The 16662-nt window shown below is 36.2% G+C and overlaps 3 protein-coding genes across 3 annotated transcripts; 1 reads left to right on the top strand and 2 right to left on the bottom strand.

Moving 5' to 3' along the window:
* Window positions 1-4: 4 nt before the first annotated feature.
* On the top strand, window positions 5-1307 carry LOC100639856 (calcineurin B homologous protein 1-like). The gene is made up of 7 exons (XM_003385521.3): window positions 5-114; window positions 162-234; window positions 287-367; window positions 536-657; window positions 740-801; window positions 950-1072; window positions 1139-1307. Exons 1-7 carry the CDS (start codon window positions 48-50, stop codon window positions 1193-1195), a joined length of 585 nt encoding a protein of 194 aa, XP_003385569.1. The 5' UTR covers window positions 5-47; the 3' UTR covers window positions 1196-1307.
* LOC100632365 (son of sevenless homolog 1-like) lies at window positions 1158-11972 on the bottom strand. Its single transcript, XM_019994994.1, has 31 exons — window positions 11856-11972; window positions 11698-11782; window positions 10752-11015; window positions 10624-10707; window positions 10491-10577; window positions 10367-10438; window positions 9424-9522; window positions 8873-9073; window positions 8650-8754; window positions 8430-8546; window positions 8026-8076; window positions 7898-7968; window positions 7486-7576; window positions 7253-7292; window positions 7173-7210; window positions 7054-7119; window positions 6892-6991; window positions 6702-6819; window positions 6561-6644; window positions 5607-5731; window positions 5321-5516; window positions 4830-4983; window positions 4660-4770; window positions 4490-4545; window positions 4311-4413; window positions 3689-3778; window positions 3501-3593; window positions 3107-3230; window positions 2935-3025; window positions 2640-2835; window positions 1158-2524 (listed from the first exon to the last, which is right to left on the bottom strand). Exons 2-31 carry the CDS (start codon window positions 11779-11781, stop codon window positions 1538-1540), a joined length of 4098 nt encoding a protein of 1365 aa, XP_019850553.1. The 5' UTR covers window position 11782; window positions 11856-11972; the 3' UTR covers window positions 1158-1537.
* Window positions 11973-12020: 48 nt separating this feature from the next.
* Window positions 12021-16604, bottom strand: LOC105312294 (coiled-coil domain-containing protein 18-like). The gene is made up of 22 exons (XM_019994995.1): window positions 16519-16604; window positions 16388-16473; window positions 16234-16345; window positions 16124-16176; window positions 15910-15992; window positions 15774-15851; window positions 15635-15689; window positions 15468-15566; window positions 15309-15364; window positions 15035-15208; window positions 14819-14973; window positions 14662-14725; window positions 14383-14493; window positions 14226-14297; window positions 13866-14001; window positions 13623-13754; window positions 13354-13492; window positions 13100-13179; window positions 12824-12976; window positions 12436-12582; window positions 12235-12311; window positions 12021-12174 (listed from the first exon to the last, which is right to left on the bottom strand). The coding sequence occupies exons 1-22, from the start codon at window positions 16583-16585 to the stop codon at window positions 12090-12092; spliced, it is 2214 nt and encodes a 737-aa protein (XP_019850554.1). The 5' UTR covers window positions 16586-16604; the 3' UTR covers window positions 12021-12089.
* Window positions 16605-16662: the final 58 nt, after the last annotated feature.

Raw genomic sequence — 16662 nt, 5'->3', positions numbered from 1 at the left:
GGCTATACAATTAGCCCCGCCTCCAAATAAATCCAGAACTTGCAAGAATGGGTAACTCGAGTTCTATCAATTTAACTGAAGAAGATTACGAGCAAATAAGAGCCGAGACTGGCTGTAAGAGGCCCCTTTACCAATATATGTACCATTATTTATATTTGTAGTCGATAATAGTCAAATCCGTCGCCTCTACTCAAGATTTTCTCACCTAGACAAGAGAAGCAAGGGCTACCTAACGTAAGAAACACACAACAGTACAGGCCAATGACTCTATCTTATCTTATTGTAGTCGCCAAGACTTGATGCTGATACCCGATCTGGCCATCAATCCTTTAGGAACAAGAATCATTGATGTATTCTTCCTTGACGAGTAAGTTGTAACTTTTACGAACTAAGTGGTAGCAACTAGCTAGGTGGGACAGTCATGCACACAGTAGCATGACATTCATCTCCTTTATAGTCTTCAATTTCTATGATGATTGATTGTACACTGTACATGTGTTTTTATATTTTGTTATGTATACGTGCATTACTTTAGAGAGAATTCCAGTCGAGTTGTTGAAGAGGTTAATTTCCGTCAGTTCATACGCACGCTTGCTCTCTTTCATAATAAAAACAAAGGGGATGGTACTACCAGCTGTGATGAAAAGAGGATTGAATGTAAGTGAACTAAGAAGTGATGTAATGAGCACTCCTCTTTCTCCCCTCCTCCCCCTCTCTCTCTCTCTCACTGATGTGTTAGTCTTATTCAAGATATATGACAAGGACAGAGATGGGAAGCTATCAAAAGATGACCTAGCACATGTAAGGATTCATCTATATGTTCACATCCTTTTAAATCGTTAGGATTTTTATGTTCACATCCTTTTAAATCGTTAGGATTTTTATGTTCACATGCTTTTAAATCATTATAATTATGTTCACATGCTTTTAAATCATTCTGTGTATGCAGGTCCTGTCTTGTCTGGTTGGTCATCATATAGCACAGGAGCAGGTCTACTCCATTGTCAAGAGAACAATGAGAGAAGCTGATATCAATGAAGATCAATTTATATCTCTTGAAGAATTTAAACAAGTGAGAGTTGTTGAGAGTTTAAATTCTAAAACTAACCTCCTATTCTTTCTCTCTCTCCCTTTGTAGGCTTTGAAAGATATCGATATTCAGAACAAGATGACATTCAACTTTTCAAGAACATAACAGAAATGAGAATGATAATAATAACAACAATAATAATAATAATAATAATTAATATGATTATAAAAGAACGCTAATGAGAGATAACACAAAAGTTTTTATTACAACAACAAAATATGTTAATAATAATAAGAATTATAATAATAATTAATAATAATAATATCATCATACGGCACACATTGTTGAATAGGTTTTCTGATACATACAGCATCGATACTAAGAAATCTACTGAAGTGTCCATAATAATAATAATAATAATAATAATAATAATAACAATAGTTGTTCTTATATATATATAACAGTAATAGGATGCGAGTGAGAAGTAAAGTAAACTATTGCTATCTATCACCTATTAGACTTTGGAGGTATAGGAGGAGGGCCACCTGTAGGCTTGTCTGTACTAGTAGTTCCAATCTTAGGCGAGAGGCGTGGTGGTAAAATGGGCGGAGCCCCCTCATCTTTATCATACTTAAACACTACGTTCTTTGAATTGTCTTTATCGTTTGGAGGAGTGGCCGATTTTACTGGAGGAGGTGGGCGTGGTGGGGGCGGTGACTCTGATCTGTTAGAACGAGTAGGAGTGAGAGAGGGAGGAGAATAAGAGCGACGAGGGATCGGAGGGGGTAGCCCCTTATCGTTATTGGGAGTGGGCGGAGTCATTACCAACGGGGTGCTCAATCTCGGTGGGCGAGGAGGAGGCTGTGACGAAAAGCTATCAACGGAGAGGCGATGGGGCACTTCGTGATTATGAAGCGACGAATTATTATCCCGTGGTAACATTGGGCTACTACCGTATCTTGGTACCTCCCCGTGTGGAGGAATGGCAGGTGGAGCTACATCGTTGTCACGCGGGAAATTGTGAGGTGGGCGTGGTGGGATATCATTATCCGGTATCTCCGGGGGAAGCCGATGAGGCTTACGATAAGTCAAGTAGGACTCTGGAAGAGACTCGAGTTTAGGAGAATTAGATCGCGGAGGAATCCTGGGTAGAGTAAGCGAGAGAGTTGGAGAGGCAAGATCAATGGCACCTAGTGAAGACGTGTGCGGTAGTTTAGGTGGTATAGGGGGCGGAGTTGGAGCTAACGACTGAGTCTCGCCCAACGATTTGTTATTCTCTTCTACCACTTCAATACTGCTCATTGAAGCTGATGCAGGGAGTAATGGTGCATCTGCACTGACGACTGATATTGTATCATCGTCAAGAGAGGCGGCTTGCTTCTTCTTATCTCCAGGAGTACGTCTTATCGTATTAATAGGAAGGAAATGGGATAGGGTGCCACCTAACTGGCCACCGGCACTTGGAGGCTTTAATTCTCCTTTATAATCTCTGGGCTGTTATGTGTGTGTGTATGTATAACGTGTATTTGTATATGCATGTATGTATGATAGGAGAAATTAAAACAGGTTTTATGAATGAGTGCTCTAATAAATGAATCCAGCAACTCACTGCTTTCTTGTAAGGCTGATCTCTTGGTTCTATCTCCACCGAATGGTCGTACAAGTAATCCTCATACTGATTGTCACCCATGTCTCCTTTTGGATCATGCGACTGAAGGAAGTCTTGGATAGAAGGCTCCGCCCTCAAGCGATAAGGGAAGTTCTGGTATTGCTGGATTTCATGAAGAATATTAGCAATCATACGCCTACAGAGAGAGAGGGAGCGGTGGCGAGGAGTAGAGAAGAAGGAAAAAGTATGGGAGTTAAAATATAAAATAGTGGTGACACACAGGTGCCAATTCTACCTCTTCTTAAAGTTAATAAAATCGTCAGGTTTTCCCTTGATTTTCCCATCATTCCCATCCTTTATAAATACGATCCAGGTCAAATACATACCTGTTAAAATTTGAAAAAAATTGTATAATAATAATCATAATAATAATAATAATCTGTTCATACATATAATTATATACTTACCTACAAAAGGTACACAAGGTGGGTCTATTGATCTCAGCTTCTCTTTATAATTCTTGTATCCTTTATCAGTTGAAGCAACTTGCTGTATCTCTTCAAGGACCTGCTTCCTCTTAGGGGAAATCTCCTACAAACAATGAAATACATTTAATACAAGATAATTATATTAATTTTACTATTACATATACATGTACTATGAAGACAAGTGTACATGTACACATGTACATGTGTACATGTACTAATCAATTTCTGGTGAATAAATATTTTGGCAAACCACCTACTAATTTTTTCATAAAAACAACCAATACATGATTTACATGTACATGTACATGTACATGTACGTGCCATGTATGATTGGCTTGAGAAAGAAGGGGGACTATCCTTATTCATTCCTAACCTTCCAAGTGTGCTTGAGTCTGTAGACCTGAGAGGACTGAAAGGCTGCGTTGAAGGCAAAGAGTGCAGCAAAATTATTCATGGACCTCAATTCCTACAAAATAAAATCTCATGAAATCAAATTAATTAAAATAATTATTATTAATCCTCATTAGCTGTTAATGAGTAGGGGCATCACCCACCAATTACCTCCATTATATCCACTAGTCTGGAGCAGACTGCTACTCTTTCCTCAAAGTTTTCGGTAAACACGATGTGGTAACGAAGCCAGTTGGTGATCTAGTGGTGTGGTGCATGGATGAGTAATAAGAATATGAATAAAATTTACATACAAATGTGCACCGAGTACATTTACACCATCAAAATACAATGTATGATATAATAAAAAGCTCAATATGGTGCACAAAGTTAATATATCCATTACTCTTGTTTTTGGGATGTTGGAAAGGTCACATTGCTCACTCACCCACACATTCAATTAAAGACAGCACCATATATGTAAATCGTACATGTACATACACATGTACTTTTATACATGTAGTACACAAATATGTGTGAAATTATTGAACTGAAGCATTAGTGTGTCATTAGTGGCTGCTAATAAGTCCAACCCAATACTGGGCCAGCTGCACAAACAATGGCATTACACACACACACACACACACACACACACACCCATAGAATAGCATATTTCAATTACATTGATTGAACATTATTGTACTGAATCACTTATAATTGCTAAGTACAGTATATATGCATGCATATATGTACATGAAATATACATGTACCGGTATGTTAACTGTTAACATACTCTTGTCTCAAAGCGGCTCATCTTTAAGAGATTCGGTGAGCTATTCTCCTTCTTGTGCTCCTTGGTCCACGAGGCATCAACAAGTTCGGCTGATTTAATTGCCCTTTAATTACACACACAATAATTATTATATAAAACATATCAACTACACATGTAAACTAATAATGTCATTTCCTTACCTGAAGAGATCAGAGAGTATGAGGGTGAGCTGACGAGCGAATTCAAGTGGATGAAGCTAAGGATTGATAGAAGAGAAATGACAAAGGATTATAAGCTAATGCATAATTCTATGAATATACATGTACATGTATAAAGTACAACTCTGTGTGTGTGTGTGTGATATGCTAACATTTAGTATATGAAACTCATCCCTTGACTTAGTGGCGAACCACTCTATTGGTGGAGGAGGCTCAAAGAAGACTTGATCAGAGCTAGAGGGTATGTGCTCTCCTCCTTCTTTCTGTAGGGGGAGGGGGAGAAAGGGGAAGCATAATGATACGTGTGAACATAATGTCTCACTTTAGACAATGCTCTGTGTATCGATGCTATCCACTTTTGCATGTTCTTTGCTTTCACTGTGCCCACAAACTCTTTCAACTGCTCCAGTACTGAGGGGTCTTGCTGAAAATCATAATAATGATCCTTAACCCAGTGATGCAAGACATTGAGCACTCTATAGGCATAATAAGAGAAGAAGAGGTAAAGATTATAATAATAAGAAAGCTAAGATTACAATATGATAATGAAGAAATAGCTCCATAAAATGTAGATGTACATGTACACATGCAATAAATTCCCAACTTTGAAACAACAACATTTGTCATCATGCAGAGCTCATCGAGTTATGCATGTACATGTACATACATGTACATGTACATGCATGTACATGTACATACATATACATGTACATACATGTGTATGTACATACATGTGCATGTACATACATGTGCATGTACATACATATACATGTACATACATGTGCATGTACATGTATGTACATGTACATGTACCTGAGGTGTATCGGCGATACATAGTTAGCTTTGAATCTCTTGATGGCTTCCCTTTTCAAAGGGTCAATCCTCACGTCTTGATCATTAGGATCAATAGGGAGTGGTATCTGATATCGCTCTATTAACAAATTGAGGAGCTCTCCTGGTTTACAGAAAGAGCGATAGGTCATGAGGAACGTTTGGACAAATGTTGGATCTAAAGAAAGAGAGAGAGCGGTATTATACACCATTACATTATACATGTACAGTATCCCCCTATACAATGTCATGTACAAGCATACAGTACCTGCATATTCATGGAAAGTGAGTCTCTCAACTAGTTTATAAATGTTTCCAGCTTTTATGAGAACTTGATTGTCGCGCTGCTCCTCCTCAAACATAATATTATCGTCAGAGTCCGGCTCGGCAAACCTAACGAACATGTACGTGAACATGGAAGTGTTACATATTGCACATATTTATAAAGAACAACTAGAACATGTACAAGTGAATTTTGGGAATGATAGGTTACACGTACAATATGTTTACATTCAAATGAAAAGACGTGCCAGCTGAGACTTTCACTTTAAAAATATACCAATTATTGGTTTCCCTTCCTATATACAGGTGAAGCAGCTTATGTATACACAACAGAATAACTGTACTTAGACTATAGCTGGGATACACTGAATGACAAAACAAAGTGACAGTAAACCAGAAAAATACATGCATACATGAACATGTACTAACATGTACATGCATCATGAAAAGTCACACACACAGTACATGATTATCTTATAAAATTATGTACTGTATACATGTAGCTGTACATGTACACGTACATGATTATCTTATAACTTATGTACATGTGTTACATGTATGTGAGGAAATATACAATAAAACAAACTAATTATAAAATGAGATAGTAAATGTGGAAATAACTATATCCTCTTGAAGAGAGACTATTCCTAGTATTCGTGTCATGATTATAAGCTGAGGGCATAAACAAACAAACACTGATATCACATTGTACAGACACATGTATACATGCATGTACCATTACAGTATGCATGTATGCACTAAAGGGAAATGTTTCATAATGAGAAATTAATGTGTATAAATTATTGAAAATCTTCAAATTTCACTCACTTAATATGTATGCATAGTACACCCAAACTACATTTACTTTGGCATTAAAAACAATTCAAATATAACTTTTATACAATTATATAATGGTGTTGCCTTAAAATGATTGATTTACTTGTATAGCTTTAGGTCTGGTACCAGGACAGGGATATTGCTCTCCTCATCTCTTAACTTGCTATCAAGCATCCTCTCAAATGGTCTAAAAGGAGGAAGGGTTGGTTATATGTCACAAGACTACAATAAGGTAAGAGAGTACCTCCGAACTAGCAGTATAGTAAAGGCACACATCCATTCATTCTTTTCCGGTGGCGATACAGTAACAAATATATACCCAGGGCTGTCTCCTTCTCTTATTTCAAAGGCAAATTTGAGATCTGAAAGAGAGAGAGTGAGAGAGGGAGGGAAAGTCATGTTGTTGTTATAGCAACAGTCGTCATGGTTCTTACCGTCTGTGTCTTCAAGGTCAATGAGTTGGACCGCTCCTCTCATGTTGATCTTCTCCTTTAGTTTATATTCAGCTGATGATGTAGAAGTGGCTGCCTTTTTCTATATAAATAATATAATAAATAAATGATATCTAATTAAATAATGTGTCATTATTAACTCACAGTCTTACAGCAAAGGACCAAACCGTCCAGTAACAGGACATGCCTGTCCATCTTCTGTCTTGACGACTACATAAATAAACAAATCAATTAAATAATTAAATTAAAAATAAAAAGCTCACCCTTCTTCCTCCTTCTCTTACGAGACACAGTGCACCCTCTAGTGGGTGGAGTCAATCATTACCATAGCAACGGGGCTTACCTTTGACAAGCTCTGTTGATTGGGTATGAATGTCTGATCCCTAAAGGAGAGAGAGAGGGAGAGAGAGGGGGGGGAGAGAGAGAGGGAGAGAGAGGGAGAGAGAGAGGGAGAGAGAGGGAGAGAGAGAGAGAGGGAGAGGGAGAGAAAGAGAGAGGAAGAGAGAGAGAGAGAGGGAGACAGACAGACAAAAAGAAGGAGCATATGTTACACATTACATGTACATTATAGCTCACCTCCCATCCCTCAATCTTTGACTGTAGCTCAATCAGTTTCTTCATTGAGTTTCTGTACCCAACTCTTCTTCCAAATAACCCAATATCCTCCCTAAAGATAACAATGAGTAATAACTATAATAATAATTACAATAAATTCTATATGCAAATAAGATTAGGCTTTATTGTACATGTACATGTACATGTAAAACACACACGTAGTCACATATATGTACGTGTACATGTACATGCATTATACATGTATACTAAAACTGACTCTACTATATGCAACATCAATACAGTACTCATACATGTATGTACATATATACATGTACATGTATCTAAGTTATTATAGTATACTATACATGTACATGTAGATCCAATAATTTTTGGATGCACTCTACCTCTCCCCTCTCTCTCTCTCTTATCATACCTTCTTCTTGCAAGGAAGCGCTGTGACTCTTTTTCAATTTGTAACTTATGAACTAATGTACTACTAATGGCCTGTTGGAGAGAGAGAGAGAGAGATAATTCAAATGAAGACAGATAGAGTTCACTAACAGATTCAAAGGCAATGTAATCATCATTATCCTCAGTTGCTGTACTCATGTGCTACACAATGTAGGAAAGAGAGAAAACAGTACACAAAGAGAGAGAGAGATAATCAAACAAAAACATCACACACATACAGTGTACATTATGCTGCACATACAGTACGTATGATCATATGGAGTACAGATAATTCCAATAGAAACTGTATGGTATATGTACACAAAATAGGCAGTTGAATATGTGAATATGCTTGTAATGCTATTGATTGCTGATGTGTGTGTGTGTCAGTTGCACATATATTCCTCACAAACCATCACAAATACTGCATATATGGATTTGAATATAAGAGTAATAAGACAATGAGTATTTTCCCATACATGTACATGTACATGTACTGGTTGTGTGTTGATTACCTTCATAATTGAGCAGTAGTAAAAGAAATGATAAATAGGCTCTGACAATGCTTTGGGCAATACATATTGGACAGCTTCCTTGAACAGCTTAGGCAGCTCACCTTTATCAGATAAACCCTATCAAATATGTTAATAAATCAGGTGCAGTGAATATAATAATTAAAAAAAAATAATAATAATAATAGTTTAATGAGATGCATGTGCATGATCATTGGCTAACTTTGAAGTAGCTGCAAACTTCAGGATCAGTCAAAAACTCCTCCAGGGCCATGACAGCATTCTGATAGTTCTCAGTGTAATATAAATACGCTGAGAAATCATCACACTGAGAGAAGCAAGGGGAGAGAAAGAGGAAAGAATTAAGTAAGGAAGAAAAATTGAAAGAGAAGGAGCACATGAAAAGTGAGTTGTTTTTTTGGTTGGTTCAGTAGCCTGTAGCTTACTTCAGCAACATCTTCAAAACAGAATCCAATTTGAGGATATCTTGCACCTTCCTCCATCTCACTGGCCATTTCCACCACTTCCTCTACAGAAGCTAATATTTGCACGGACAGCTCGTACACGTCAAACACTGGATCAAATATCATTTCAACTTCATCTGGCGGGAACAACATTGGGTCATTTAGAAACACAGGCTGGACTACCTAATGTGAGAAATAGGGAGGGAGAGGGAGGGAGGGAGGGAGGGAGGGAGGGAGAGGGAGGGAGGGAGAGAGAGGGAGGGAGAGGGAGGGAGAGAGGGAGGGAGAAAGAGGGAGGGAGGGAAGGAGACCAAGGAAGGGAGGGGGAGAGAGAGAGGGAGAAAGATGAAAGAGAGTGAGCATAAAAGAGGAAGGAGCATGAGGAGGAAATGGGAAAGATAGATGGAGAGATAATGTAGTCAAGCAAAGTAAATATGCATATAATATATCAACAGTTTGACATAATGCAATAATATGTACATGTACATTAAGCATAATAGACACACTGCCTAGACAAAGGGGCTACATTGTACCTTTAAGATGAGGTTTAATTGTTGAATGAATTGAGTTTCATTTTCAATCAAGTCTCTTATCAGCTCATCATATTTCATTGAGCTATGATCAGTCTTCACCTACACAATACAGCATATAGTCATAACATATCCATATAGTTATAATAATAAAAAGAAAAGTATAACAGAACAGGACAATTTGTCTCTTTAGTCTAGAGGTTGCCTTAATTGTTCAAAGTTAAGGGCTTTAAGTAAATGACAGTTCAATTACGCTTTAGCAAATGACACTTGAATTAAGTTATGTACATAAATGTGGCATACAGGCAGTATCTCTCTAACCTAGCTCCCAATGACATGAATGAAGGCATTGCCTTGAGATAATAAATATTAATATTCTATCTGATCTGATGTTCTAATAGCAAGGCTGCAAAAGTCGTGGCAGCCATTTTGTTTGGGGGTGAATCCTACTTACATGTAGTAATGCTACCGCGTTACTAATATATAATCCCAAAAATATGCCTCCAACCTCAAAACCAACACACACAACAACTACAAAGTTCACATAAATAACATCATCGTCCCGTCACTTGGCATACATAATATATGTATCACATGTTATCATAATAAGCTAATAACAATTAAAAACCAACTGTCTGTGTACATAATAGTGTGAATGATGGAAAAAGTGTCACTGGATGCATAACTGTAACAATCCAGGAGGACAATACTGTACATGTACCAGTACATGCTTTTACTGACTGTTGCATAGTCTTGCTAAAATAATTATAATATGTTCATGGTAACTTTTAGAAGCATATACATGCATGTCTTATAATCTAAAATGACGAGAGAATGAGCTAAATTATCACAGAGAGTACATGTACCCTTTACATCACAAAACTTTAGCATGTACATGTACATGCACATGTAAAAGTGAATGTGTACATGTACATGTACAGTGTACCTCAATATCTCCAATGTTGACTATCTCAGTAGAGGAAGACTGAAGAGGTCGCTCAAAAAGAGCTTGTAAAGCCTATAACAGATCACATGACATGTCATATGATGCAATCAACATATAAACTCACAGGATCGGCAGACATTGACATTTGAATGTCTTTCATAATTATTATTACGGCTGGCTTACGAGTGTTCTTTACAAAATTACCAGCCAGCTGGGAAAAGGATTCAAAATAGGGCATAACCCAAATCATTACTAACCTTTAAAATGTCTGCAGCAACGTAGTCCAAAATTGCCATTATAAACTGAATGACATTAACTTCTACTTTATACCCGAGCACGTCCTATGTGAGTATCAAGAATAAAACCACACCCACACACGACTCACAATCATCAGTAGATGGATCTTGTCTATAGGAAACAGGAAGACCCCTCTCTTCTTGGACGCCAGTCGCTGGAGTTTCTCTCGAGCTTCATTGAGAGACCAGACGTCAATTGGGTATGCAAAAGTTGCAGATACGTGAGTCTCAACATCTTGTATTGTGTGAGGCTTAGCACCTGAGATACGACCGAGGAGCTGTAGGAGGAGCATCTCAATAAAATCAATGGCTTCATCATCAATATCTAGTCTTGGATGAACCTGCTTCTGAATCTATATGTGACATGTATATAGGTAGGAGAGAGAAAGGAGGGGGAGAGGAAGGAGAGAGGGGGAGAGGAAGGAGAGAGGGGGAGATTGAGAAAAAAAAGAGACCAAATTAAGCTAATCATACATTGGAGGAAAGAGATATGGACAGAGAGAGAGAGAAGGGAGTGTGTATTAAAGGTAAGCTTGGAGACAAGACAAAATACGAAGCCAAGGCAGACCAAACTTTACAATCATTAACTTGTTGATAGGCTGAAATGACAAGTTGGTCGAATTTGGCACGATGATTAGCATAATACACAATAGGCTACGTACAATAAATCCAAAACATGACGTATTCCAAGTACCGAGTTTAAAGCACAAAAGATTAGAGGCAATAATTATGTACACACATGCACAATGCACTAAAACAAACAGAAAATGAAACATTTTACATACCAACACTTCAAAGCATGTGTGGGGAATAAAGGGGAGGAAGAGAAAGAGGGGGAGAGAGAGGGACAATGTGAATAATAATAATGATAATATTCAAGATGATAAAAGAGGCATGGAAGGCTAGGGGGCTACAAGTTTAAAGACAAAAGTTAAGAGAGAACACAATGGTGTAGGTATATATGCTGTATGTATGTATATACATGTTGATCTATAAATGTGCAGTTGATAATTTAAAAGTATTCCTGAACGTTACTTTTCTAAGAGCAGGCGTGAGGAGTCCTTTCCACTTGGAGTCGTTCTCGGGAGAGTTGAAATCCGAATTTTGAGTACTGGTCATCCTGCCCAACAAAAAATAACACCACAAAATGAGACTCGCTTTGCTACTGAGGATGAAAAGCAGGCAAAACTTACCTCCTTGGAACAGATAGAACAAGCAATAGAGAGAGAGAGGACTAAAAGTGGGAAACAAGAGAGGAGAAAGTGGGGGCAGGAAAGATTAGTTAGGTTGACATTGCATCTCTCTGTCTAGCCGTTTCCACTAATTAATCTTAATTAAGATAATTAAGACTCCGCCCATTATAGTTAATTAAAATTATTTTTGCTAAAACATAAAAACAAGAATAATAATGATTAAATAAAATGACATCATTTCTTCCTTTTGGACAGCCTTAGAAGAAATTTGTTGAATATGTTCATTTCTTGGGTGAATTGCGATGAAACAACAGACAATCTGTTACAAAAAAAATCAAAACATCACCATTGATATGCACATTATAGTGTCTCTACTTACTCTTTCATTTGCTTGGAGCTTTTCTCTTGAAGGGATGTCAACGTTTCAACTATGCCACTATCTCTTTCATGGTATACCTAACAAAAATTTTTTACAAAGATTAAGCAGGTACTTTACTATAGCGAATAATACAATTTTAGATGCTGCAAATAGATACAAACATAAATTGGAAACAAAATGCACATTGATGTGTAATGGCACCTTAGCTAGCTCCTTGCTCTCTTGCCATTGCTTCTCAAGGTCAGTTTTCATTTGTTCAAGTCTCCCTATTAGTCTCTTCTCTCTTTCAGCACTACCTTCGCTGTAACTAGCATATCCATTGCATTCTTTCTCTAATTTTTTACTTGCCTAACAGCAATAATAACAATAATTTATCAAGAGATTTTACAGTGTGCTAATGTCCGATTAGAAACAAACTTACATGTGTAGGATTAAAGTATATGAATTTACATGCATGAAGGAGCTTATAAATATTTACAAAAATTAAAAATTAAATTAAAGCTAGTCTGCATTGCTGCATCATAAACTACAAACCTGTAGCTTGATTCTTATGTACATGTACATGTAGCTGGTTGCACAATGGACTTACTTCTCTTATTCTGTCATTGTGGAACAGTATAGTGTTTAGCTTTGTTCTCTTCTCTCTTAGCTTTTCCTCCAAGTCGTCTACTATAACTTTCCTCTCTCTCAAGTTCTTCCTAGCGTAAGTCCTGCATCTGAGTGTCTCCATTCTCAGATGAGCCTAAAAAGTTTTAATTATCAACTAAAGAGCAGGGGCTAACTCATTAGCACAAGCATTATAATGAGTAGTGGCTCACTACTCATAAACATGTACATGTATATTAACAATTATTATTATTATTACTTGTGGAATGTGTATCTTCTCTAGTTCTCTCTCTAGTCTCTGACATGCATCACTTAATCCAGATCTCTTATTCTTTAATTCTGCATTAAATTTTTAAAATATTAAAAATACATAATCAATACTCTTAAATCCTGTACCATACACGTATGCATGCATGTCATGTCATTACAATTATAAATGGTTGCATACCTCTGCCATGCTTCATTGCACAAATACATGCTACCAATTAAGCTGCAAATTGTCACATCATGTACCTATCATGATTCTCTTGGATTCTTCATATTCTTCCATTGCTGAAGCATATTCCTCCTCTAGTGAATCTCTCAATGGCTCTGCCTCTAGCAACTGATCAGTAGCATCTTTAATATCATCTGTTAGTTCAGCAATGCTCTCCTAGCAAAAAATTAATGATCACTATAATCTGAATTCAAATACATTTAGATTTATAAGATGTGCACTTTAATGATCATTACTTCAAATTAATACATTTATATGTATAGGATATAATTATGATATATTTTACCTCGAGAATATTCAGTTGCTCCTCAAGTTGTGTGCTCCTTCTGCTAAGATGACTTTTTCTCTCACTTATTTCTTTATTGAGTCTCTCAATGCTTGTCTCACATTGGCTTATACTATTATCCAGTGTAACTATCTACAAGTGTGTGTAATATATAATTATTTTTTGTAAATAATTAGAGTGATCTAGAGCATTTACTATGTACAAAAATACAATGTAAATGTACAGTTATTTTGTACTTGTTACCTTGCTATGCAATGTATCTCCGGCTTTCTTTGATTCTTTTAATTTCATATTCAATGTCGTCATAATCTCGCTCTGATCCAATAGCTGCTGTTGTATTAAGAGCTCAAGATCTTTGTAATTCTCTTCGGCAGATTGTCTATAATCAATGATAATCAACGCAAAAGTTCATGCAATTTTATGCATTCAGTGTACATGTACATGTACATAAATGAATATGCATTATTACATTTTAATGAGTATTATAGGTAATACACAAGATTTGGCTAAAGACTAAAGGCTAAAGTCTTTGGTCATTGGCCTGATTTTTGAGCAATGTAAAAACCCAATTTTGATCAGAATAAGTATGGGATACATGTATACCTGATTTTATGTTCATGAGCTAGCTTATCTTTATACTCCGTGATTTCTTCTTTAAATAGCTGAACGTTCACTCTTTGAAGAAGAAAAGAAAAGAAAAAAACAAAAGAAAGAAAGAAAAATTTCTTCAACTGTTAGAGTCTTAAAGACTAATATTTACTTGTGGGTTTCTTGTATTTGAGTGAGTCTAAATTCTAGTTCATTTTTCTCAGTCTCCAGCTTCACTCCTTCCTCAGACTCTCTCATCAGTGATTCCTTAGCAGAAGCAACACTGAAAAAAATAATAAAACAGCATAGCAAAAAATAATAATAGATAAATAAGTATAATAAATTAAATAATAATAAAATAGCAAATGCACATGACTATAAGCCCATGCATGGTTTTATCCCAATTTTTGTAAATTATAATGAATGTTGGTGATGTTATGCAAATGTATACCTCTCTTTGACTGCATTCAGTGAGTAAGATATTGAGTCATAGTCCTCATTAGCTACCTTCCATTCTATACAAATAGACAAACACCATTATCATATGCAATATTATGAAATATGATCAAAATACATGATACATGCACTATTTGCAGTATAATTATTACCAGATTTGACTGCTTTGTATACATCTTTTAGTTTCTTGGATTCAGTGTCAGCTAGCTCTACTTCAGCTATCAACTGATTAATGATCTCCTCTGCTTGCTTCTTCTTCACCGAGTGCTGATAACCAAATAATTCCATGTCTTTCTTAATCCTTTCCCTAAAATATAAAAAATAATAGAAAGAAGATGTACCTTTTTTGCATGCACATTATGCCTTACCCATCTTGGATTAATGATCGCTTTTCTACTTCTTTTGACATTGCTTCACTCTTAAGCTGATTCTGAGTAACAATCAATGATGAAATTTCTCTTTTAACATTCTCTATGGACGCTACCGACTCTTTAACAGATAATTCAACTTGAGCTGATTCATATTCTTCAACATGAAGATCACTAGAGGCAGCGAAGTAAGTAAAAATAATAAAGTTATATATATAGCATCATTCTCTTCTTCAGTTCTTTGTTCTCTCTCCTTTGTCTGATATCAATTTACTTTTTAAGATCTCTATTTTCTTCATTTTGTTGATTTAATTGCATTTTAGTACCTTCCTATACAAGTTTATGATGACATATATTTTTTGTAATACATGTACATGCTCAGTGAAATATCATACATATTGTTTTATCATTTAAAAAATAATATTTTATATACCAAAGATTTCAAGAGCTCTTCTCTTTCTTTGCTAATGTGCTGTCTCTTGAGCTTCAGGTTGTCCTGAAGTATATGAATCTCTTCCTCTATGTCTAAAATCTACATATACAATACATTTATAATGAATGGTAGCTCATTCTTATCATTTTTGTTTGCATTGTATGTACTTTAGAGCCAGTGTCATCTAATTGTTCTATTGTCTCATTTAGAAAAATCTGCATCCTAAATTGAAATAATAATTGCAAAAATAAATAATCATAGTGTAAAGTTTTTTTAATCATAAAAACACTAAATAGTATAACTCACCCTGCTCTCTCCAACATCTTCTCATTAAGTATCTTTACTTTATCCGAATGTGCTGCCTGCAGTTGCTTCAGTTGAGGACTGAATGAAGGAATGATTGTGTTGATATATTATTAAGAATAATGTTATTATTACATACAGAAGGACGTCATTGTGGAGGCCCACCACTTCGTGCCTTTTTAACAAAGATGATGCCTCCTCACTCATTAATGTGACTTGAGTCTATAACAATTATTCATAGTAACATTAATAATAATCATTGATGTGTTCAATCACTAATAGAGTAGTAGTGGGGGATAAAAATGTAATGCAATACTTTGCATATGCTGCACAAGTATGATATATCTCTCTACCTGCAGTTCTGATAAACGAGCTTGATTTGACTGCCTTGCTGAAATTACTGCAGCTATAAGACAAATGCACAATTAAAATGTCATAATTTCATTATTTCATAATCTCATACCAGCAGCCTCAGCTTGTAATTTCGAAACATGAGTGTTGAGTTTATGACGGAGTGCACTGGCCATTATAGTTTCGCCTTCAAGCAGTTGGTGAGCATGCACACGTATCTTATCCTAGACTAGTATCAATATGGGTGCTATCATTAGACTATTTACCAGCTCTTTCATGGCTGAAATGACTGAGTTAGCACTAGCTCCAAACTCCTCTGCAAAGAGGTATCTGTTCTCTCTGAGCTGTTTGCCTAATAGAAAAAAGTTTTTTAATGATTCCTTATCACAGAACCTACCCAAGTCTTCTAATTTGTCAACAATGTTCTTAACATCTGTTGAGAGTTTTATTGTAGTGGCAGCCATTTTGATGTTTGGTTACCATGGAAATCTAAAATTAACCCTTTCTAGACTAGATCTAAGCTTTATAGTAACACGGAGAT

Source organism: Amphimedon queenslandica, unplaced genomic scaffold (assembly GCF_000090795.2).
Source record: "Amphimedon queenslandica unplaced genomic scaffold, v1.1 AMPQUscaffold_13457, whole genome shotgun sequence".
Classification (NCBI taxonomy): Eukaryota; Metazoa; Porifera; class Demospongiae; order Haplosclerida; family Niphatidae; genus Amphimedon; species Amphimedon queenslandica.
This window is presented reverse-complemented; position numbering and strand designations above follow the sequence as displayed.